The sequence below is a fragment of the Epinephelus moara genome, chromosome 4 (assembly GCF_006386435.1).
Source record: "Epinephelus moara isolate mb chromosome 4, YSFRI_EMoa_1.0, whole genome shotgun sequence".
NCBI lineage: Eukaryota > Metazoa > Chordata > Actinopteri > Perciformes > Serranidae > Epinephelus > Epinephelus moara.
Window position 1 is genome coordinate 32,598,427 of NC_065509.1, and position 24,942 is coordinate 32,623,368.

Genomic DNA, 24,942 nt, shown 5'->3' on the forward strand with positions numbered 1-24,942 from the left:
GGAATCAAATTTAGCAATCCGCAGGAATGGCTGGAAAACTTTACCCAGAGAAGTCTCTTTCCGTAACCTCTCTCTGTGCTTTTTTGGATCCCGTAAGTTCAGGTGCAGCGATTAAAGCCTCCTAACGTGTTAATGATGGTGGAATATTTCATTCTGAGTTTGTCAGTTTTATCCCCCATTAGCAGGCAGGAATGTCCTCTCCTCTTCTCCGCTCACAGGGGATTGGCTAATGTCTTTGGCTATTTACACATTTACAGACAGCACATCCATTCAGGAAACAGAGGAGATAACGTTTGAGACATAATAAGGGTAAATTAATAAAAATGTGTATATTCTGCTGTGTGCACTGTTCTATCTTTACATAAACAAACAGGTCAGACTCCCAACCAGAAGCAACACAGTTTAGGTTTTCTTCAGCTGTTGTAGAGCTGTTTTTTTTTTGTTGTTGTTTTTTTTTTCCAGGATATTATGGATATAAAAACGTGTGAATATTTTAATCACAATGCTCATGGATTTACGAGGCTATAAAAATAAAAACGTAAGACCTCACTTAAAAATAATAAGACACCAATTTACTTTCATTTGCCTCTATTTTTGAAGAAGTTTTGTTAAAAATAAAAAAAATACAAATTCTAGTTATTGACCACAAGTAAGAAACATTGAAAAAAAGGAAGCGATATTCAGTATTTTTACATTTATGAAAAAAAACAACAAATCTTTACATTTACAGGTAGGTGAGATATCTAACACCATTATATTGATATACACTTAATGTAAAACAATACATGTAACGAGATTACCTCTGTATAGAGAGTAAGAAACTTTGTGTGCAGCAGCTGTTGTTACAAATATGTCATGAAGGGTCAGTTTATAGATAAAAGTTCACGTACTGTGTCGTCTCTCGTCTAATACTGCTGTTGTTTCAAGCAAAAAAAACAAAAAAAAAACCTTCCCTTACCCCCTGGATGATGTAAAGACAGAGTGTAAAAACAAAAACTTAAAAATAGTGGTAAAGAAAACGTCTCCTTTCATTCACAGAATGAATATTAAATGATAAAATTCACAGTGATTTCTATGTACAGGTGTACGGACTCACAGTCTCAGCAGGAACTCAAACACTCAATTTCAATTCACCCTCTTCATGTCAAAGCGCGACTCGGCAGCTCGTTAGGCCTGTGATTGGCCTGAAATGCTCTGATTCACTGGGTATTACTGAATAAACGCAGGAATGATGAAGTCTGATCCAAACCATCTGGGCGTAGTGCAGTAGAAGGTATTCTGAGGGGATTCCTGCACAGATCCTCAGGTTTACACTCGGCCATCAGAGGAGAGAGTTTAATACTATCCAGAGCTTTTCAATATCTACAGTCAATGAAGCAGAAACAGCTTCACGTGCCGACTGTAGACGCTCTCTGACCCCCCGTCAACAAAACTGACTTTGAATATGGAGTGGAGAGAAAACGCTGCCGGGGTGAATCAGTCCACCGCTGTCTGAAGTTTTAGCGTTTGGCTCTCTTGGTAGGGGGCTCCTCTGATTTCTGTCCTCCCCGCGTTCGCACCACAGGGGGGCTGGCCTCACGTTTACGGCCCCCCTTCGCCGCTCCTGCTGCTGCTGCTGCCGCCGCTGCCTGGCCCCTCGTCCCGCTGCAGGAGGGAAACAAGGAGAGAGTGTCAGTCCGTTTGTCTAAAGTGTCATATTTAGGTGCTGTGAAAATTTGTCTTTGTTAATTCAAGCGTGAAAAGTGTTGGAATAACAAGAAGTCCTTCACTACATGTAAGTGAACCTGGCGCGTCCACATTCCCCTTAAAGAGAAAAGTGTGGACATGAGACAGATTTATAAGACTTTTGTAACGTTAACTGGAATTTAATTTGAGTTAAAAAACAAAATGAAGAATCATTTCTGACAAAATTTCCTAAAAAACTACAAATGCAGAACTGAGCGTTTCAGGAGATCCTTCGTCCCCACGGCAATAAGACTGTTTAACACCTCCTGAGTCCACTCACACACACTCACACGTATCACCTTAGCCACAACTGGACTGGACTGTGGAACGGGCAATTTTAATTTAAAGAAACAACCCCCCAGAAAAACATTAACTGAAGTAGTAAAATGCATTTTCTCACATATTTAAAAGACAAAAAATAAACATTGCATACAGTTATAATGGGAATCACTCATCCCTTAAATACATCCCTTAAATACATAGGTACTTATAAGGTATGTTTGTTGTTCGTTTTAAACTCATTTGAAAAGTTTGTGATATTATATCTTTTGTATTTATGATAATTTCACCTTTTAAATCTGTGTATCTCCGAGAGTAAATCTGTGAAAAGTATTTTTCTTTAAAAAAAAAAAAAAGGTAATGATGACCTATAAGTGTACAGAGTCTCTACACTTTATCTAAAGAAACCAGAAAAAATTTTGGAAGAAGGCACGTCAGCCAAAAGAATTTGGTGAGTGAATTAAGCTTAGTGTACTGGACAAGAGTTGTACAACATATATGTATATATTTTAATTTTTATAGACTCTTATCGGAGAAGTAATCCCCTATTTTTATACATTTCTGAGTGAACTTTGGCCATTTAATATAGTTTAAATTTATTTGAGATTTTACAGATTTTAAAGACCCGTGGATACTCTAGGTATGTAATGAAGTCGCACTAAGAACATGAAGCCTCCCACCTAAAATACAGATTGTACATATTATCAAATCAAATTATTCACAAGTCTTTTATAGACACTGATTGTGTACCTGCAGTATAATTCCAGATGTTTAACACAAACATCTGAGGCCATTCAAAGTGATTTCATATTTTTATTTTGGGACTTCATAACTCAAAACCATTTTGAAATTCCGGGAAAACTTTTGGGAAAATGTTCCCTTTCAGAGTGGCGACCTCGTGGTCGTTCGTTGTGTTGAACCTCAATGAGACAAACTCACCGTGTGCCAGCTGCGGTCTCCTCTTTACCGCTCTGTCGACTCGCCCGGGTGGATGGTTTGCTTGGCTTGTTTCTGAGGAGCAGTAAAAACAAATATGAAACAACAGTTGTTGCTGTAGTGCTAAATCTTCCACCGGCTTTCTTTTAATAGGATGTGACAGTGATGAAGCCTGCTGGGTGCAAACATTCAGCACTGAAACAATCAGAGGCTCATTCATCATGTCTCAGGTAGCTGTATTTGGTTTTATCTGCAGGTGTTCTGGTGTTTTATGATCAACCATATTTTTAAGATGTAAATGGTCTCATTAAATGTTAAGTTTAAGGTTTTTTTTAACCATAAATTGTGTTGACAAATAAGGACGTTTCAGTGAAGTTTGAATTGTGGATCCATAACTGTGTGCCGTCCTGATACTGGAGAACCACTGGTGCATTTATATTGGTATTATTGTTTTTATTATGATGTATTTGTGTCCATGAGCTGTTAAATTACCTTTCAGCCTCCAGGCGAGATGCTAAGCGTGTGGTCGCTCTGGTTGCAGTTCCCTTTTCTTCCCCTTCTTTGTCACCATCGTCGTCCTCCTCTTCGTCATTCTGCTCACTTTCTTCTGCCTTTTTGTCCTTTTTATCTGTTGGAAAGACGATAAAACACAGCCGGCATCATGGCTTTGATATCCAAACTCCATCTCAGACACTTCACTGGAGCTATATAATTATTTAGTATTAACATATTTATAGATGTACAGTAAAAATTCTCCCACTTTTCATTAAGTTATTGTTTATATGTAGTGTATACTGTTGGTAAGTAAGTATTTTATATATTTTTTATTCTTTACAAATTAGGATTATCTTATTCTATCTAATCACAAATCTGCTCGTCCATTCTAACATGAGAAAACAGTTTTATCTTTCACCAACATAACACCTACATACTTGCCAAGCAGCAGTGTAAAGCTTAAAACAATAATTAGTAATAACAATTAAGTAGGGATTATCTCCTTTCTTTGTAACAAAACTTTTCTAGTTTGTTTTAGATCAAGTTTTAAATGTCCTCACCTGAATCCTCTGTTGTTGCTGCTGCTTTCGGCCGACCTCTCCGCCCAGGTCTCTTTGGAGTCGTCTCTTGGTCCTCCTGTTGCTGCTCCTCCTCAGCCTGGAGAGATAACAATAAATATTGAAGTCCCTCAGTCTGATGAGAGCTTGAATAAAATAGTGAATGATTGACGTACGGAGCCAAAGCTTTAAAGTTCAGAGGATTAAACTTGTTTTAAGTTATTACACAGACAATACACCAACAGTGATGGATGCACATACAATGTTTACAACATTCAGATACATATTTGAACAGAACAACTGTAGTTTCTGAATTTTACTGCCAACATACATCATCTGGTTTCTTCTCACTGCAGATCTCCTCTGTGACCTCCTCCTCACCCTCTGCCTGACTCACTGAGGGGGAACAAACTGAAAAAAAAAAAAAAAAAGACAAATGTACAATACGGAGACTTTAATGATCAAGGTGACTCATGTTACTCCTGACTCAGATAATGTTGTGATGTTTTGTCCCTACCGTACATTGTGTTTTAGATGCAGTATTCAAGAACCTGCAGTAATGATTATTTCATTTAAGAAAAAGCGTTTCAAGTGTGTGTGTTTTCTTACCACTGTCAGGTTGTTGCTCACTTTGTTCTTGTTGACTGTTGTCCGTCTTTACCTCCTCTTCAGCCTGAGTTACCTGTAGAATCATATATTATTTTTGAAAACACGTAGTATACATTAATAGGGAAGTGAACACAGACTAAGAAGGAGGACCTGAATGCAAAGAACATTTTAATCTCACCTCCATAGATTCCTCCATTTCCTCTGACCTCTTCCTCTTCACTGCTGGTTCATCTGAAATGGAAAAATGATAAACTGATTAAAACCCCATCATCTCTCTCACACATAAGGACCACCCAGAAAATATCTGTAATCCAGTATTTTAGGTTTAACTCACAGCAAAGCTGCCAGCTTTCCCTCATGTCAACTATCATTGCCACATTACTCATTCATACTATTTTACAGGCTGTTAACGGTGATGACAGCAAAATAAAACTTGTTTAACTCTCGACGTCATGCTATGAAATGCACCAATTAGCTGCAGAAGTTTGGCTCACTTATTCTCTGAGCTGGTAATGCCTGCTCTGGCAGACATGTAGCCAAACCTCTCCATAATGTTACCGGCCATTTATAGTGTGCTTGTACACGAGTACAAAGACACTGCAATCAAAAAAACAGGAAGGAGACGGATGACTTGAATTAAAAACAAGCGTACGTGTGTCAGTGGTCTCTTTGGAGGCGGAGCTTCCTGCAGCTTCAGCGTCTTCAGGAACAGGAGACGGCAGATTGTCTTGACTTTCTTGCTGTGCAGTTTCCTTTGGTCCACTTTCCTCTTCAGTTCTCTACAGATTGGGAGAATATTGTTAAAAACACTATAAAATATGAGGTACAGTGGGATGCACTCAATGCTTATGTCCTCTACAAAATGTTTAACCGCTATTGCACAAAGTCACATGTCCTGAAACAGAGTGTGGGCCAAAACACACTGGTAGCGAATGCAGCGTGTCAAAAAATACGCTCCTGCTATTTTCAATACATAAACCTACACCGGCGGCAGCAAGATGCACGTTGGCACTCCTTCACACACTGCCCTGCAGCTATTTCCAGCCTTGCCGCCCCCGGGATTAAATGTATAGCTTGTCCTTGTAGTAATACACCTGATAATGTTAAGTATTGTTAAGTATCTCACAGTATGTGTGCGTACATGTTGCACATTGTTAACGTACCTCTTCTTTCTCAGTGCTCTCCTCGTCTTTACTCTCATCCTTCTCCTGATTATCTGAGGATAAATAAATCACAGAAAGCAGACTCAAAACTTTTACATTGTTCTGCAGCACCTATAAGCAAGCATAGACAAGGATAGCTTCTTCATTAAAAAGTATAATAAACGTTAAATCTTTATAGACTTGGGACAATATGTTTGCATCAGCAGTGTGAATCAGAGGAAAAATGTTCAACAACTATTTAAAACATTCAGTTCCATTCTACATATCTTAATATCTTGACTTAGTGTGAATATTTTGGCTGGTGCACAGTATAATATGTCTGATAGCAGGACAATATGACAACTAGGATGAAAAGTCTATCATAAAATAAAAACGTTTTCAGACTTAAACAACATCTTTCTTTGTCTAATTCAAAGTGGCTCTCACCAGCAGTGGTTTCTTTGGCAGCAGCTCCTGAACGTCTCCCCCCGCGGCTCGGAGTCTCCTCCAATTTCTCAGCTTCTTTAGGTTGGTCCCTCTCTGCCTCCTCGGTGGTTTTGGATGATCGACCCCTGCGTGGTGTTCTGACTTCTGCAGCCTTCTCCTGCTCCGGTTCCTGAAGGTAAGAATAAAAGTCCATGAGCAAATCAGTGTGGAGTCAAATAAACTGATACAGATGTCAAATAAAAACACATACATGCAAAATAGTTTTCTACAAGTACGTGGTTATTTTATGATTGAGGCGATGTGACAAAGACGAGTTACCTCAGCAGACGGCTGCTCTTTACTTTCCTTTTCATCCCTCTCATCACCTGATCAGTCACAGAGACAAACACATTATTTAATAAGGTAAGGCTGTGAGAGGAAGCTAATATCTTCCAAATCTAAACATCACAAACTTTGACAAACCAAATTCTTATAATCTTTGAAATTTTGCAGTGGAAAGAAAATCTCACCTGATTCTTTCACTGCTTCAACTTTCTGTGTGGAAAGCTTTCGTTTACGTCTTCCTCTCCTCTCTGTCTTCTCTTCCTACACGACAAAAAAAGGTAGTGTACTGTGTCATCACCTACATTTATCAAATATGTAAGAGTTGAATTTCAAACAAACTGTGCAGCCTTACCTTCTCTGACAGGTCTGATACCTTCTCTGACAGGTCTGATCCCTTCTCGTCGTCCTGGCTGTCTGTGCTGGAGACATTACCTGGAAAATACAAACAAATATCACTGACTGAGAAAACTGTGAAAAGACCAACATCTACAGTGGAGGAATAAGAAAAAACATAACATGAAAATTAGTTTTCACTTCTAGTTTCAGCTTCCTGAAGGTGCAGTGAGGAAGATCCAAACATGAGAGTAGTCTTAAAAAGTCACATGACTCACTGATTTGTTTGACCAGTTTGGACTGAATCTCAGGTCCACTTTCTCTGATCTCCTCTGTCTTCTCCGGCTCCATCTGAACACAATTTACAAGATTCACAGATTAACAGAGGAACTATAACACGTATTACATCTGAACAAAGATTAAGTGATCATCACTGCGGTTGAACACTTACAGTTTGTGTGTCACTCTTCTCTGGTGCAACATTTTCTTCCTCCGCTGTCTCACTCTCAGCTTCCTCTGCCTGTTGGTTTAGAGGGACGAATTTGAATTTTAGTTTCGCACGAATAATTTAAGAAAGTGCAACAATTAAAACCATAAATGATACCTCACCTTGGGGCTCGTCTTTGTGTCTGTGACTTCTGGCTCAGTTTGATCTAAAGTAACAATGTGACACAAAGTTATTATTAATAATTACATAACAATAATAGTTTTTAATATAAACTTTCAAAACACTTACAACGTGCTTTAAAATAACAAACACAACACATTTTAAACAGAATCAAAGTAACTAAAATCCAAAAACTAAACACAATAAACACGAGAGTAAACAAGATAAAATGACATAAATAAAATCACCAAGAAGCAATTTTTAAAAATGGGGTTTTGAATTTAAATGTGAGACTGTTTGCAATCTTGATCTAATAATTTTTATTAATAGACAATAATAATTAATAATTAACGGTCAGGCAAAGAAAGCCCATTTTTGTTTTATTTTTTCATTAAGAAAGTTTCCAAGCACTCACCTTGTGTTGTGGGAATTTCTGAGATTTGTTCATTGGCGTCAGCTGCAGTTATTCTTTCCTCTGTGGCTCCTCTCGTCTCCTCTGCTTCTGACACGACAGCACCAGCAGCTGAAATATTGTAGAAAGTTAAAAAAGGGAATGAGCACCATGATCTTCATGGACCCACCGACCTCACATTGGAAATCACATGAAATTATAATTGCATGGTTCAAAACACGAGAAATAAGATGTAAATTTAATCAAAAGTAAGAGATAATTAAGTTTACCTTCTTCACCAGCCACTGCTTCTGCTTCCTCTGCTTCTGCTGCTTCTGCTGCTGTTGCTTCCTCTGCTGCTGCTGCTGCTTCTGCTGTTGCTTCCTCTGCCTCTGCTTCTGCTGCTTCCTCTGCTTCTGCTTCTTCTTCTGCTGTTGCTTCCTCTGCTGCTGCTGCTGCTTCTTCTGCTGTTGCTTCCTCTGCTGCTGCTGCTGCTGCTGCTTCTTCTACTTCTTCTTCTTCTTCTTCTTCTTCTGCTGCTGCTGCTGCTGATGCCATATTTCCATCTGGCTGTGTTTCAGGAGCAGTTTCTGCATCTTTGGCTTCATCCTCATTTAAAAGAGGCTGACATTCACTTGAGATAGTGTCTTCCTCCTATGTAGGAGACAGAGGAGTAATTTTCCACAGCACAGTAACACCTTAGAAAATACTACTTCCAGAATTATCTTCACTAAACAAAAATATAGATGCAGCACTTTTGTCTTTATTCCCATTTTCACGAGTTGAAACATAAGATCTAAGTTTTTTTATGCACACAAGACTTAATTATGTGTGTGGATTTGTTAGTGTCACTGTTGTTAGTGAGCACTTATCCTTCTTCAAGATAATCCATTCCCCTGACAAGTGTGACATATCAAGAAGTCACACATCTATTGCACGTCTGTCCGTCCTGGAAGAGGGATCCCTCCTCAGTTGCTCTTCCTGAGGTTTCTACCATTTTTTCCCCCGTTAAAGGGTTTTTTGGGGGAGTTTTTTCTTATCCACTGTGAGGGTCCAAAGGACAGAGGGATGTTGTATGCTGTAAAGCCCTCTGATGCATATTGTGTTTTGTGATATTTGGCTTTATAAATAAAATTGAGTTGAAAATTAAGGGGAAGTGCTCACTAACATGGATTTTAACATATTTGTGACCAAAATTTGAGAGAAATAAGTCTTCTCTGTGCATAAAAAAGTCTCAAGTCTTTAACTTAAAACGGTGTTCAGTTCAGTGTAAATAGCATTATACATTTTCCATTAAAAAAAAAGCTGGCAGGGAGTAGTGAAATAGACTAAAAAGGCTAAATAAAATACAAAGGAAGGATGTACTTATCTCTAAACAGGACAAAAGCAATTTGATTTTACAAATGTGACTTCTTTTTTTTTTTACCTGTGAAGCCTCCACATCCATTTCTTTCTCCAAATTTTCAGACAGATCTATAAGAGATACATATTTCTATTTAGGGAAACATTCTGACATGTTTATGTATTAAATAATACACACATTTTGCTGTTACTGTTTTGTATTTACCTGCAGTGTTCGGTTTTTCATCAACAAACTCAACAATTTGTTGAGTTGTAACTGGTGATGGCTCAGCTTCAGCAGCTGTTTGCGCAGCCATTACAGGCTCTTCCTGTTCAGCTGCACTGGTTTCCATCGGCTGTGGTGAAGTCTCACTCTGACTCACCTCTGGTTCTTCTCTGGTGCTGTGACACATTAAGGTGGAGGAAACTGTGCTGTCAGGGTCCATGGAGAGCAGAGTCAGAGCTGCCTCTTGCATCTTCATGTCAGCATCCTGCATCTCAGGCGTCACATCCTCCCGACTGCTCTCAGGGGGAAGTCTTGCCTCTGCTGAGGTACAGACGTCCATGAGAGCCAACAGAGCGTCGGCCTCAGCCGGCACAGCTGGAATATCGCTCAGCCGTGACTCCGTTTCACCCTCAGGAGGCTCAGGGGTGATGTCGCTTAGTGCGTCACAAGTATCGTCTGAGAAGGAGGTGGTGACGGTGGTGGTGACGGGGTCGGAGTCTGTGCTGGTGTCTTGGAGGAGAGAGCGTTTCTTCAGCAGCTCGTCTGCTTCGGCTGAGGAAAGTGGGGACTTCGAAGATTTATCAGACTTTTCCAGTTTGTCTTCTCTGGCTGCTTTCTTCTCCTCTTGGCTGTCATCTTTCTTTTCTGGGACTTTATCCTTCTTCTCGGTTTTTTTCTTTGCAGTTTTAATGTCTGATTTGTCATGCAGAGGTTCCTCGGAGACTTTACGCTGCTCCTTTGCATTTCCCTCTTTTTTCTTCTCCTTTGTCGCCTCAGGTTTGCTGATGGGTGCACTTCCTGTAGGTTTGACTTCAGAACTCTGAACTTTATCTGTCTTTGATGACAATAAAGTCTTTGTTTCCTCTTTGGATTTTGATTTAGATTTTTCCATGGTTCTTCCTTTTTCTGTTGGTTTGACCCTTTTTGGATCTTTGTCAGTTTCAGAGCTGGACTTGTTCGATTTCTGGCTGTCTTGATCTGCCTTAGTCTTTTCCTTCTCGCTGTCTTTACTGTCAGTTTTAGATTTGGGTTTGTCTCCTGGCCTGTCCTCACTGTGGCTCTTTGATCTCTTCAGGACTTCCTTGGAGTGTTTATCTTTCTTCTTGCTGCCGTCGGGCTCCATGTCAGACCGATCCTCGGAGGAGCCAGCAGAATCAGGGCGGAGCAGCTGCTTGAAATCACTTTTAGCTGAAGTTTTCTCGCCTTTGGCCTTTTCCTTTTCTTTGCTCTTTTCCTTATCTTTCTCCTTTTCTCTAATTTTGTCCTTCTCTGCTTTGACAGTCTCCATCGATGGAGCTTTCGCCTTCTTGACAGAAGCATCTTTAGGACCCTCGTCTGCCACACCTTCTGACAACTTTCCTTCCCTCGTGGTTCCAGCTGTTTTCTTCTCACTTTTAATCTTCAGCTTCTTCTCACCTTTGTCTTCAGATGGCACTTTAACGGCGACACCGTCCTTCTGCTGAGATTCATCTGCCTGATGTTCAGATTTTTTCTCCAGCTTTTGTTTAAGTTTGGCGCGTTCATCTGACAAGCTGCGTTCTTTCTCTTTGCGTTCTTTAGGGTTAAGTTCTTTACGGGACAGCCTGTCAAATTTCCCAACTGAGCGCTGTTTGAGAGCCTCCTGGGAGCCTTGCTCCAACTCCAGGATGAAGGAGTGAGTCCGGCCTTTGTCCGTCAGCTTTTTGGGTTCACTGGAGTCTTCGGAGACGCTGCCACTCATCCTTCTGTGCCTCTCGTCAGACGATGCTGATTCTGACAGGTTTCTGATCAGTTTCGGTTGTAGAGGTTTTGACATTGTAGATTTTACTTCCTGAATTTGAAACAACAAAAACATAAAAGCTTTAAAAAAGTCACCAATCCTGTTGCAAACCTGTTACTCATAATAAAATCTGTGTTAATCATGATAACTTTCATGTACCGCTTTCTTGGATCCTTCTGCATCTCCTTTCTTTTTGCTTGAAACATCTTCCTCTTTCCTGAAGGATGAAATAGATGAATGCATTTATATTGATATATTTTGTATATCTGTACATTTGGCTGTTTTGTTCAGCAGCAGCTGAGCAAGTTTCCGATTACTTACCTTGAGTCGAGCTTCCTCTTCCTGTTGAGAGCCATTTTTTTCTCCAGAACTTTCCTTTCTTTGCGTGCCTCTTTGGCCCTGGGGCCCTCCAGCCCAGCAGTGTCTCCACTCTTTTGTTTTTTGTGATCTGTGTAGGAAATAAAACCTGGTAAATGACGTGACAGTTGAGAGTAAACAAAGCTATTTTGAGGACATGTTTGATTTTTAAGATGCGAACTATGAGAACATGGAATGATACTAAAAAATGCTAGACATGTCTCAACTCTTGAGTAGTATGCAGTGGGGAGAAACAAAAGGAAAATAGTAGAAGAGGTCAAAAACATGAGATGATAAGAAGCTCTGGAGCCAAATTCAAACCCACAGCTATATGCACATGACACAAAACGTGTGCCAGACAGAAGTTACCTTGTTCTTCAGCCTGTGCTGCTTTCTGTTTACGCTTCTCTTCCATTCGCTCTCTGTTCTGTTGTCTCTTCAGCAGCCTTTCCTCTTTGTCCTTTGCCTATGAGAACACAGTGGAGAGACGGCAGTGAAATAAGCCAATAATTAAAACAAATTACCATAAATATCAGTGTGTTTTTAAAGCTTGTGATCAACTCATTTGCCAAATACAGCCTCTGATTTAGCTAGAAATATAATTAAAGCACTGCTAACACTGTATCTGGTGCTGGGCTACATGGAGAAGGTAAGAGATCACAATATTTTTGACCTAACACCTCAATATTAGTATTGCAACAATATTGTAGGGTTGACTATTTGTGCTTTCACAATATACACAGTGAGACTTTTGATCAATAATCATCAGTAATGTGGATATAATGACTAAATGGGTAAAGGTAAATAATAAAACAGCTAGAGGAGTCTCATTACTTTATTTTAATGCAGCTTTTAAAACCAGGAAAAGACAACACTTAGATATTACAATATCCAAAATCTAAGATGATATCTAGTGTCATATCACGATATCTACATAACATCGATATATTACCCTGCCCTAGCTGAACCTTCAATGTTAACATTAATACAACTCACAGCAGATCTCCGGCGTTCTTCCACAGTGATTTCATCATCCGAGTCGCTATAGTAACGGGAGTAGAGGAAGGGCTTGTGAACGTAGGCCTTGCGGCGAGGTTTGCGCTCTTCTTCTTCTGTGTCTCCACTGGCTGGTTTCTTTTCTGCTTTCTCATCTTGGTCTGGTAAAGGAAATAACATTATCATCAAACATGGAGAATAAAGCTATAAATTATAAATCTGTGGTGGCAGAGACCATATTTAACACTTTCGAAACTAAATTGTTCAACGTTTGTGTGAAATTTCAGTCAGGAATAAAAAGTTGAGACCGTCTGATGGGAGCTCGCCCTCTTCAGAGGAATCAGACAGCTGCTCGTCGTCTTCACTTTGTTCCTCGAATGACGACAGGTCGCTGGTGTGGACGGAGCTCACGGTGATGTCACTCAGGCCCTCCAGGTCAGAGTCCTCCAAAAAGTATTCTGCAGGACAAAGACACGTCAGACTTTAAACTCAATTTTTTCCACTACGTAAAAACAACCTCACTCACATACGGAAGGGAACATTGTGTTTTTCATATATATATGTGTCTCTAACATGTATTCTTCCTGTATCTCTTGCAATGACCGAGATAAACAAAAAAAACAATTGTAATTTGATATCATCCATGCCATTGTTCAGCCACAAAACTTTACACCAAGCCAGCAGATTAAACATCTCTTGTAAAAGCAAACTATTTCTGCAAATCTCTTCAAAGTCTATTTATTAGTCTCCACATGCTGATGCATATAAATCCCTTATCTGTCACATGGGGTTTATCAAGTATAATGTGTGCATGCAGGTTTCATTGCTCTTAAACTGGAAGCAAACACAGAGGGTACAACAGCTCACCTTCCTTTATCCTCTCTCTGGCTTTCTGCTTTGCCTGACTGGTAGATTTAAGCAGATCATCATCCTGCCTCTCCTCTGAGGGTTTTCCAGTTGTTCTGCTGGCAGCTTTATCTCTCTCCTCCTCCGTCTGCTCCGGAGCTCCTGACTCCTCTTCTTCCATCTTCACCTCCTCTGTTAACCCCTCTTTTCCCAGATCCATCTGATCCTGAGAGTCCTCTGTCTTCACTTCTAACGCCTGGACCTCTGATGCCAGCTCGTCTGCCTCCTCCTGTGTCCTTCCATCATGGTGGCTGTCTCCTTCTTCGACAATGCTCATGTCCTGCTCGCCATCCTCCACCAGCTGCATGGGCTCATCTTGGCCTTTGCGTCCTTTGTCTGAGCTGGCCCTGACGCTCGCCTCCTGGTTCAGAGAAGTTATGGTGTCCAGGATGGACATGGCGTCGCTGGCTGCAGTGGTAGCCGGAGCAGACGAGGAGGCTGTAAAAACATAATATCATGTGTTAACTAGGTGAGTGTGAGCCAGACACTGTTTATGGAGACATTCATCATTCTGTTTCTCATGGTTGATAAAAGAATGAGATGTTGTGTACCTTGCTCAGGAATGCTGCTGTCTGGTTTGGTCTCTATTAAAGGCAGAGGGGGCAGTGGCTCCTCGGAGCAGCTGCCAGGTGACAGAAACTCACGGACCACCCTCTCCACCTGTGGCCTGAAGATGTGGTTGATTTTGGGATCCACCACCTGGGCTACAATCCTGTCCACTCCCTGCTCCAGCATCCCAGATCTAAGAGGAACAGTTTGGTTGAACTACACTGCTACAACTGCACGTTAAACTAGCTTTAAAGGATCAGAAACAGCGAGCAATGCTCACTTACTGCAGCACAAGTTGTCTGATGTTGTTTCTCAGCTGGTTCTTGTTCAGATGAGGGCTCCATGTGTGGTTAGAGAGGTGATTGGAGACAAAGTTGTCCACTCTTTGTTTGAGGTTCAAGTAAGCTGGCTGCAAGACAAAAAAACAACAAAGTGATCACAGTCGAGAGGCTGTTTTTTCAAAATTAGATAGATTTAAAAAAAAAAAAAAAAAAAAAAGATGACAAAGTGCAGACTGTTTTGGTTCTGTTTTAAGAGTCAACTGCCATTTTGCAAACTTTTAAATACAATAAGCAACCAAACTAATACTGTGCTTTTCCATCTTTGGCCATTTGTTTGTGTCAAAATTTGATCAGCTGTCAAAAACATCATGGTGTTACTAGTCTGTCTGATATAAAGCCTCCAATAACTGAAATCATGTTTCAGTTTATAGTAGAGTGTTAACAGGAAGTTAAACTCTATGGGCTCTAATTTACCTCAAACATAAGTAACATCACTATGTAGGTTTACACTTCGTCATTTGCGAGTGAGTTTATAGTGGTTTCTATATTTCTTACCTTCACTAACCTTCAGTACATTTATTGTTTTAATAAAGTCAGAAAAAGGATAATTTAAAGAAATAAACTGGTTGATTTAGTTATTATATTATTGACTATACCCGAAAAAGTTAACTAGCTATCACAATAAAGTACAACAGTACATACAGCCGTTTATGAATGCGAGACAGTGATGATATTTTCAATTATGTTAGCTATATTTACACGTAGCATAGTTGCTACTTAATTGGGCAGCGTTGCATCTGGCTTAAGATAATCTTTATGAAGGTTTTACTGAAACTGTTTAAGAGTTGTGTTGATTCAATGTTATACTAATACTTTGTCCACCCTCCTTGATATTATGGAAGACAGAAAATGTCTTCAGTATCAGTAAATAAATTACTCTTGATATAAATGTATAAATAAATACAGAAATAAAAAATAATTAAGTACAGAAATAAAGAAGAATAAAAAAGACACAAGTAGCTAACTGCTAAAATAAAAACATTTATAAATAAGTAAATGCTGAAATAAATAATGAAATAAATAAATAACAGAATAAATAAATAAATAAATGCTGAAATGAATTTGGAAAAAATGCTGCTCTGTCATTTGTGAATGAGTTTTTGGCAAACTAAAGGAATTTGTCCATGTATCACCCATATAACATTAATATTAATATAACATTCATGTTTACTTATTCAGTGTTGTAATGTTTTATGGTAGTTTCTGTATTTTTTCACCTTCACTAGGAGTACATTTATGGTTGTAATACAATCTGAAAAATAGACAATAATTTAAAGAAATAAACTGGTTGAGTTAACGTTAGCAATAAGATTATTGACTATACCCAAAAAAAAAGGTCGATAAAAGTGATTAACACTAAATGTGATGGATTAATATCACCTGTCCATCTTTACTAACTCTTTGAATTTTAAGCTGTACAAAAATGAATGAAAATCAATAGCTGACTCAAACGTAGGACAATTTGATGCTTCACGTAACTTTTTTAAAATGAACCCTGACTGTTTCCCTAAACTGGACTACAGTTAATATCCTGGCCCCATGATAATAATAATGATTAAGCATTAACGTGTTAACAGTAGGCTGTCGCTTTGGTAGCACAAAACAGACACCTGCTTTCAGTGTTACCTAAAGTACACTCACCCATAAATGTTATATTACCAGTTATAAGACAAACCAAATGTAGCTAAACAGTAAAACATTAACCGTTATGAATATATTTTTTAGCCGTTACCTTTGTATCAACGTCTGCCAGGCAGTCCCTCCTGAACTGGTCGAAGAGACCCTGTGTTTTCAGGTGGTTGACGATCATTGAGACCAGCTGCGGGTCTCCGGGAGGTAAACCGGCCATGTTCGATGCAGCTAGCGTTAATTAAAATGAGTTAATACTGGTAACACATCTGTTTGTATCACACTGAAGGAACCGGGCTGCTGTTGTGGTTCATGAAGTTCGAAGCAGGTTTGAACCGGAAGGAGAACTCAGCCTGTGAAATAAACCGCTCCACTAAACCGGAAGAGCTTCGAAGGTTAGGACGTCGTTACCAAAATAAAAGTACAATCATGATATTTTCGATTACGTAGCATAGTTACAATTTCATTGAGCAGAGATACATCTGGCTAAAACTAATTTTCATGAAGGTAGTTTTACTGAAATTGTTCAAGAGTTATGCTGATTCAGCGTTATGCTAATACTTTGTCCACCCTCCTTGATATTATGGAAGACAGAAAATGTCTTTAGTATCAGCTGATAAATAACTCCTGAAACAAATGTATAAATAAATACAGAAATAAAGAATGAAATATCAGAATAAAGGAAAAAAACATAAATAACTGATAAAATGAAAATATAAATACACACATGCTAAGATAACTGATGAAATAATGAATAATAGAATAAATAAATAAATAAAAATGGAAAAAAAAAATACATAAATACATCAGTTAATGAATACTTGCAATCTATTTCTGCATTCACCTAAATTTATTTATTTATATTTCTGTGTGTGTATGCTTATGAGGTAGGAGGTCCTAACCTCAGTCTAAGGGTAGGGCACACATAAATAGAATATAAAAATAATTATAATTAAGATATGTATTTATTTATGTACTGTTTAACGTTCAAGTTTTTATCTATCTATCTATCTATCTATATATATATATATATATATATATGCATTTATTTATTTCAGCATTTACCTTTCATGAACTTATTTCTTTATGCACTTCTTTCTTCCTTTATTTTAGAGTTTATTTTTTTTCAGTGTTTATTTATTCCTCTATTTATTGATTCTTGAGTTAGTTTTCGTTCTCCCCAGATATTAAATGGGGTTACTATATCATTATGTTTAATTAGTGACCTCTAGTGGTTTGAATGCAGTAAGAAACTTCCACACAGCTTTGACATGGTGTCAAGTTGTTCGGTGTTATCTGTTTTCTATTAATTTAAGTAGTTACTTAAAACTTGCCTCGGTCCAGACATTTGAAACATCCAGTCCACTGAGTTGACGGTTCTGTCCGTATCAAACACCGCAAATTAAAGTTGCTATCATTTCAATGGCTCCTAACATACCACGTGTCTAACGGCCGTGTGGTATCAGTGATGGAACATGAGCAAGATATATCGACAGTCTCCTATCGTATAACCTGAATTTCACCGGCAGCACAAGCTATTAATGCAGATACACAGTATTAACTAGAGCATGTGAAGACAAAAGTAATGGCAGCGGTGGGATTCGAACCCACGCCCCCGAAGAGACTGGAGCCTTAATCCAGCGCCTTAGACCGCTCGGCCACGCTACCGTGTGTATTAATGCCGGTCACGTGGTCTTATAAAGGTGACCTGTACCACCACTGCCATTCTGTTAGTATTAAATTGATCACAAGAGGTAATCTCCTGGAGATTAATATTTTTATTAACTGTGTCTTACTTTAGAATACACACCCACTTCCGTTTTGTTGTTGCCAGTCCCGCCTTCAGGCAACTTTTGTTGGTATACAGCACTACAATAAATCCTACTTTCAAGAGGGTAATAGTCAGCTTATTTCAAACTTCATATTTAGTCTGCACTCATTAATGTAAAAAGGGTGGATACAATTTTAGAAAGGCCATAAAACAGTTGAATCGACACACCAGCAGATATATAACCCCCAGAAAAGGGTCCGACTTATTGCAGGGGGTGTAATTATATAAGACTGCAGTGGTTTAACTCTAGCTAGGTGTAAGGTACCTTATAAAACTGATACCTAAGTGTATTTGAAAACACCTTCCAGAGTTATATCCTAATAGTATGATGCAAAGTTGAGGTTTTCTCATTGGTCATAACCTTCACATCAATCAACCATTCATAAGATGTCCACAAATCCTTTTATAATATTTATTAGAAATTTAAAGTATAGGTTGAGGGAAAATAAAAACATGCTTTCCACCTCAAACACATCATCTTAAACTATTTGCAAATATAGTCACCTTTAATGAGTCTAACAGTAGTACTTTGGTGTCAACACCGTCGGATACAGAGATTCAAAATACAGCTGTGTCCACTTTAAAAAGTTTCAGAGAGGAGAAATGACAGTAAAAACAAAACATCCCTAACCAACATACTAGACATAGATAATGACATCACACTGTACAATATAAAAAGTGGGTATGCAGTCATACCCATCATAAAATGTGCCAGTATAATGGCAGTTTGAAGCCCGTGGCAGTGGAACCGAAACATGCTGGCCCAGAGTCTCTTGTGAAGGACAGATAAAACCAAACGGGAGGCCAGGAGGGCTCAGGACTTCTTGGCGGAGCAGATGGGGGGTAGGACTCGTCGAGAGTTGGCGCGCACCCATGGGTGGTCAATGACACTTTGTAGTGAGAGGCGATCGATGGGGTTGTGGCGGAGCAGCTTAGAGATGAGGTCCTTTGCACCATCTGAGATGTTTTTGGGGAACTTCAAATCCACCTGCAAACAGTAAGATAGTTGTTTAACCCTGAAGAAGTTTTTCTTTACACGTTTTAATAACTGTTGATTGATCAGGGATTTTTTAACAATTACTGCCCACGTGCATAACAAAACAGTCAACTCATGGTTTGGTATGCCACAGCATTCACAAATTAAAACACTGAATTTAAACAAACGTTTCCAGCAACCCAAAATGCAGAGTGAAAATGGGTTCTGCCAGATGGTTTCCTCTGGAAACGTTTACATAACATACACACATTTGTAAAAACTGAGTGTATTAGACAGCCAACACTAACCTTCATAATTCTTTTGTATGTCTCTGAATGGCTGGCAGTTTCAAATGGTGGGTTGCCGACCAAGCACTCATAGCAGAGGACCCCGATGCACCACAGATCCACCTTCTCACTGTGTGTGTGGCCCTCAATCATCTCTGGAGGGAGGTAGTCCAGTGTCCCACACATTGTACGACGTCTGGATGGGGTTAAATAAAGAGGTGAGCAGGGAAATACAGATTCACGTGATGTGATACTGCGGTATCGGGCAGTTTCTGACAGAACACAGTGGTGTGCTGACTTTATGGAACATTAATGGCACTGTGGTTCCTCACCTCAGAGAAGGTGCATGGACGGACCAACCAAAATCTGCAATTTTCAGCTCTCCACGATAGCCGAGAAGCAGGTTCTCTGGCTTGATGTCACGATGAATCACTTTCTTCTCGTGGCAATACATCAGTGCATCAGATATCTCCTCCATATACTGGAAATGTAAAGAGGTTGGCATTGGATCACAACAAGATCAGAGATGTAATCAAATCAAACTGCCCATTATTTGCAAATTATGTCACCCTTACACCAAAAGACTTTTCAAATGAATTTACTGTCCCAGACAAATTTCCAATGTTGAAATAATATCATGGGTTTTGCTAGAGTGGTGGCACACACTCTCGTGATGTCGATTATTTGGTGTCAGGTGGTCAAAAAACTCAGTCTATGCTGTCTTAAGCCAGTCTCGTTCTTGTCTTGATGGGCCAGTAAATTGTATAATATCATCCTAATTTTTTAGTTTTTGCTCATGCAGATGGTGAAGTTCAATGACATGCACATTGTCAACAACCAATAGTTGCGTTCTCTCCAGCATCAAACAGGAAGCAGCAAACTGGGTAGGCAATGAACATAGAGGGGACACCGGAGAGGCGCAAGAACATGAACAAGTTTCAGCTGAGAAGCGGCTGATGTGAACAACAGTCAGTGTTTAGTTCACCGTGCCCAGCTCAGACCAAAGATCTGCGACAAGATGAGTTGAAACAGGCAATGTGCCGTCCTGTAATGTTCTAAAAACCTGCCGGTTCACACCACTGCACCTAGATGAGATGGTGTATCATCTCTATGCAACAGCTCTGTACTTTCGTTCTGATGTTCAGCTTTTTCAGGCTCATTTTGTGGCTGAGTATAATTTGTAGCTCCTTAAAATATGAATGAGGATAGTGACAGTGAGATACTGGCTATCTGTTCTTGTAAGAAATCTTAATTTTTTTTTTTTTTTGAACAGTTTCCTCCCACTTAAACAACACAGCTAACCCACTGAGGCTGGTAGCAAATTGAGGCATCAAAATTAAAGTTTGTACACAAATACTGTTAATCTTTAGAGATTATATTGTTGCCAAATTGACAGTACCAATGTCTGCATATGAAACCTTTCATCTTGTGTTCCTATAATTATGTGTTTGTGCGGACACGTAAGGAATTATTAACGTTGTATTTTTTTCCAAGAGATTGGCGCAACATTTTCCACTCCGAGCAGGATGGGAAATATTCTCAAAAGGAATCTAGTTGTATAAGAAACAGTGACCCTGAAAGATCCCCAGTATTTGTAAAACCTTTAGTGAGTGACTGAAAATGTGAGAGTGTGTCATACTTTACTCTTTTTAAAGTCTTCTAGTGTACGATAGGAATTACTCTCCAACAAATTACCGACTAGGTTCACTGACTAAAACACTACCAGCACAAATGAAAAGATCTGCCCTTTAAAAGCTGTAATAATTCTTACTGTGGCAGTGCGCTGGTCATCGAATCTTCCACATCTCTGTAGCTCCTTGTACATTTCACCACGTGGGGCGTACTCCAGCACCAAGAACACTCTCTTTCGGTCATGGAAATAATTGTAGAAGCGCAAGATGTTGGGGTGCCTGAGGAGAAAACAGATTATATTTGAGACAGGCTTTAAACTGTTGCCAAAACAAAGTGGGGCAAAATATTTAAACGCACGAGATCAAAATTTCTATTTGGGCTTATGTCAATATAATTTGAATGAATGTGCTTTCCACCTGATGTGATTGGGTTTTCATTGAGCTCAAACAATGTCAAACCTACAAATAGTTCTTGTGATGATGAATTTGATGAATGTTCCTGTAATCGTCAGTAGATGGTAGCAAACAGCCTGATATGAAGTTATACTGCAGGGCATTTCTAGTTAAGCCTGTCAAGTAGTCCTTACTCCCTGGTTGGTGTGAGGGAGGCCAATATATTGTTAAGATTATGAAAATGTTTTTCAGGATACTAACTTGAGATGTGCTTGAATCTCAATCTCCCTCCTGAGTTGATGCTCCACACCCTCCTTCTCCATCTGTGACTTGAACAGCACCTTCAGCGCCACAATGGCTTGCAGCTTCTTCACTCTCGCAAGGTAGACATTACCGAATTTGCCCTTCCCCAGTGGTCGACCGATGTCAAAGTCATCGATGGAGACTTTCCTGATGGGAAGTACAAAGATGGATATTCTCATGTTAATCATTAGATGTATGAAAAAAATACAAAAAACAAACCTGGCAACCACTACACAACTTGAGAAGTAGTAGTGAATATACTCACTTTGAGGCTGCACTGGATGAGCTAACACACTCTCTCCCAGGGCCTGAAAAAGAAAACAAAATCAAAACTGGCACACTCCCTGATGTATCTGTCTGTTGTGTGTATGTGAGGAGGGTGATGTTACCTGTGATGGTGTTTTTGTCCATATCTGCTCGTGGCTTCACCTGAATACGCTGTGGGCCAGCCACCATGGTAGGAGTTGTGAACTGATATTCAGAAGCAAACACACAGAATCAGAAACGCTATGATGCGTTTTGTTTAAATCAGTAATAGTTTCCAGTATTTTCATACCAATATCTGCCAATAATGGCATTCTGATAGGTCAGTTTGTCAGTGTTAGTACAACTACTGGCAATCAAATGGTATTTGAACACATCTTTTTACAAATATTTCATCCTACCGGTCGCTGGAAGCCTCTGGGCTCATAATTTTCCTTATTCTGTAGAGAAATAAATACAGTTAACATTAATTTACAATACATTTGAGCTTATGTGTCTTCTCTAGCTAGCCATACTTATTTTTAGTCTCAAGTTGTGCTTGTTATTTCATTAAGATTTCACTAATGAATCCCTTTTTAGGTGCAGCTGTTTTGTTCAATTTCTCTATCACCTTTAGATAAAAAACAACTGGCCAGCTCACTCAGTGTAAAAGTCCATCAGACATCAAGACCCTGATGAGGACTCTGTCGTCAAAATGCGCTGGTTTATCCATGTATCAATAAAAGATTTTGAACTACAGTCATAGTACCTCGGATGCATTTTTAGACCGCCTGCCTGTACTATGGACTTTTACACTAAGCTGACCAGTCGTCGTTTTTTTATCTTGTGTGACTGTTTGCTCGGTCAATGCAGATTTTTAGACAACATCCCACTCACAACCCTTGCGGAGATCCCAGGGGAGAGTGGGTAGCAACACAACTCCACCTAACGCAGGCTGACGGCGCCCCAGATTAAAACGTCCAAAAAACACATAATTGAAACCACAAAATATCTCCATACCTCCTCACGTGTGTGTGCTTGTGCAAGACTGTGAGACATGGGCACCGCCTTCATGTGTGTTCACGTGCTTTCGCTGGTCTCTCTGCCCAGAGAAGCAGTCAGAGCTACAGGCTACAATGAGGCTAAAAGCAGAGTTCAAATGACGTTTTTCCAAACAACTTTTTATGTTGGGGCTTCAGGACACTTGGAACACTACGGACGAGCAGTATGGAGATATTTTGTGGTTTCAATTATTTGTTTTTTTTGGACGTTTTAATCTAGGGTGCCATCAGCCTGCAGTAGGTGGAGTTGTGCTGCTACTCCCTCTCCCCTTAGACCTCCGCAAGGGATGTGAAGACTCTAAAACTTCACCTGAGCCTCCCTCTGCATATGGGTGAGTAGATAATTGCTGAATTTTCATTTTTGGGTGCACTATCCCTTTAAGGACCTGTAGACGCCCTGAGTTTTCTCCAACTAACAACACAGTGCCTTAACCCACTGCAGCACTTCCTGTTTTGTTCATTCTTTATCACCTTTATTAAACCAGAATGATGACTCAAAGTTAAGTCAGCTGTGTGAGGGCTCAACTGGTTTTCCTTTGTACTTTCACCTGAATGTGCTTGTAGGTGCTTGTAATAACAGTTGACATTTATCTGAGAACCCATGTTGGGTGTCTTTGTGGCATCTCATTTGTTTTCTGTCATTGTGCACACCTTGGACAAAACAGTAAATACCTTTCAGAATAATACAATCTGCAACAATATCAAAAACTAACTTACAGCTTTTGAAAAGACTACAAAAAAATCAACACCTCCTTGAGTCCTCCCAAAAAATGTATATCATCTTTACTGTTGTACTGGATTGAATTTAACTGTACAAGTGCTCCTTTTGGTGCAGTGTACATTTTCATCTACATATTGTGAAAAGCTCTGCTATTTATGGTATTAATGTAACACATGGGGTGGTCTGTAACCTTAAAAATGCGTGTCGTTGTGATTGTTTAACTACCTTGTCATAAGGTAACAAAGGACCATTTGTTATTTAAATAAACAAAGCTATAACGACAATGGATTGTCATTTTTTTTCCAGTTACAGACTTTTCTAAATAAGCAGTAAATGCTTCTGTTGGTTCAGATAGTAAGTTTAGCTCATAATATTAATTTTACTGCGTTTACAAATTATTAGTGTTCACTAAATTAGGCCACTGTTTGGGTCGGCTACCGTTAGCACCCTGCCTCATGTTTGGTGTAATGGAGGTACTACCTACTGCTCCACGGTTTAATTTAGTTTAAATAACTCCTGCTAATGTAAATAATTTGCCGTGTACGCACTTGTAAACTTTTTAACACAAGATAACGGGCGTCATGCTAAGTTAGGTTAGCAAGGTAACGTTAACTTAGCAAACCCAACGCTAACGTTAGCAAGTTAGCTCCAGTCTGTCTTCTACTTGAACAGTATAACTTAGGCGTATATGAATCGTTTAATGTACTCAACTGTTGCTCGCTCTTATTTGTCTACAAAACAATACCAAAACATATCTTACCTGCATCGTTGTGAAGAATTGAGGTATGAACGTTGAAGCGAAGAAAGACCAGTGTTACTATTTTAAACTTCCTCGACCGCCAACGTTTCAAAAAGCTATCCTGCGCGAATCTGATTGGTCGGTGTACTACAGAGAAAGCTCCTATTGGCCAGGCCGGTTTCAAGACGAAGCGTGTGATTGGTGTACACCGACGTCAGTCAGACGTCAGCCCGCCCCTTATTTCCTTGTCTGCTGTGTTCTCTGTACATTAGTGTTGTTTTCTTTGATAAGCAGAATCTCCATTGCTATATGTGTCCCTTGAATAAATGTTAATGCCCGCGATGCCATCAACTATCTTTAAGGCTTTTGAACCAAACAAGAATACGAGCACCTCCACCAACCATCCTGACCCAATGTCTCTGGTTGCTGTTATGCTGTCTTTTATTAGGGACTGCACTTAATCATCAGACGAGAGAGCTGGCTAGGTTGTGATTTTGTATATAATTTTCTCTGCCTGAAGCTACAGAAATATTTCCTTAAACCTCTCTGAGTGAGTGGCAGAAAATGCATGTCTCCATCCACCACCACCAATTGTTAGAATTTTAAAACTTACCCATCATTGAGGGTTAAAAGTTGGGCACAAAATCCAGGTGTTGGAAGAAGCTTCAGACTTTCACTTTTGTCATGCCTGCTGGTCAGTTCGTGCAAATGGTTTATTTATGGCAAAATTTTAAATAGGACGTGGAATAAAGTGATTTTAATGAAATGTCTCTGATTTTAATCACAGATTTGTTTTTGTTTCTTCACT

General features: G+C 39.4%; 2 protein-coding genes and 1 non-coding gene across 5 annotated transcripts; all 3 read right to left on the reverse strand.

Annotated features, from left to right (window-relative positions):
• Positions 1-679: 679 nt before the first annotated feature.
• bod1l1 (biorientation of chromosomes in cell division 1-like 1) lies at positions 680-16,308 on the reverse strand. 2 transcript variants are annotated; one of them, XM_050042340.1, is made up of 29 exons: positions 16,053-16,308; positions 14,264-14,388; positions 13,982-14,172; positions 13,392-13,868; positions 12,833-12,982; positions 12,525-12,685; positions 11,898-11,994; positions 11,493-11,619; positions 11,331-11,388; positions 9,413-11,222; positions 9,272-9,318; positions 8,136-8,499; positions 7,870-7,977; positions 7,457-7,500; positions 7,299-7,367; positions 7,126-7,198; positions 6,888-6,946; positions 6,700-6,775; positions 6,509-6,555; positions 6,191-6,359; positions 5,765-5,817; positions 5,254-5,380; positions 4,780-4,832; positions 4,602-4,674; positions 4,324-4,403; positions 3,996-4,092; positions 3,433-3,568; positions 2,944-3,015; positions 680-1,644 (listed from the first exon to the last, which is right to left on the reverse strand). In XM_050042340.1, the coding sequence occupies exons 1-29, from the start codon at positions 16,167-16,169 to the stop codon at positions 1,500-1,502; spliced, it is 5,205 nt and encodes a 1,734-aa protein (XP_049898297.1). In that variant the 5' UTR covers positions 16,170-16,308; the 3' UTR covers positions 680-1,499. The 2 variants fall into 2 exon arrangements, with proteins under 2 accessions (XP_049898297.1, XP_049898296.1); XM_050042339.1 differs by having other exon boundaries at positions 6,867-6,946; positions 16,053-16,307.
• Positions 16,309-17,535: 1,227 nt separating this feature from the next.
• Positions 17,536-17,617, reverse strand: trnal-aag (transfer RNA leucine (anticodon AAG)). The gene has a single exon. It is a non-coding gene; the product is annotated as a tRNA-Leu (tRNA).
• Positions 17,618-18,178: 561 nt separating this feature from the next.
• Positions 18,179-24,286, reverse strand: aurkb (aurora kinase B). Of its 2 annotated transcripts, none has more exons than XM_050042490.1 (9): positions 24,156-24,286; positions 22,036-22,074; positions 21,760-21,841; positions 21,636-21,678; positions 21,329-21,517; positions 20,815-20,953; positions 19,376-19,524; positions 19,065-19,239; positions 18,179-18,768 (listed from the first exon to the last, which is right to left on the reverse strand). In XM_050042490.1, exons 1-9 carry the CDS (start codon positions 24,159-24,161, stop codon positions 18,595-18,597), a joined length of 996 nt encoding a protein of 331 aa, XP_049898447.1. In that variant the 5' UTR covers positions 24,162-24,286; the 3' UTR covers positions 18,179-18,594. The 2 variants fall into 2 exon arrangements, with proteins under 2 accessions (XP_049898447.1, XP_049898448.1); XM_050042491.1 differs by lacking the exon at positions 24,156-24,286 and adding an exon at positions 22,275-22,295.
• Between the last annotated feature and the right edge of the window lie 656 nt (positions 24,287-24,942).

Excerpts from the sequence above, each read along its gene's own strand:
- bod1l1 (XM_050042339.1), bottom strand. The coding sequence starts at position 16,169 with ATGGCCGGTTTACCTCCCGGAGACCCGCAGCTGGTCTCAATGATCGTC. Across the intron at positions 8,500-9,271 it reads TGGATGTGGAGGCTTCACAG|GAGGAAGACACTATCTCAAG; the intron begins GTAAAAAAAAAA and ends TCTCCTACATAG. Across the intron at positions 6,556-6,699 it reads TGAAGCAGTGAAAGAATCAG|GTGATGAGAGGGATGAAAAG; the intron begins GTGAGATTTTCT and ends GTGACTGATCAG.
- aurkb (XM_050042490.1), bottom strand. Across the intron at positions 21,679-21,759 it reads GGACAAAAACACCATCACAG|GCCCTGGGAGAGAGTGTGTT; the intron begins GTAACATCACCC and ends TTTCTTTTTCAG. Across the intron at positions 20,954-21,328 it reads GAGATTCAAGCACATCTCAA|GCACCCCAACATCTTGCGCT; the intron begins GTTAGTATCCTG and ends TTTTCTCCTCAG.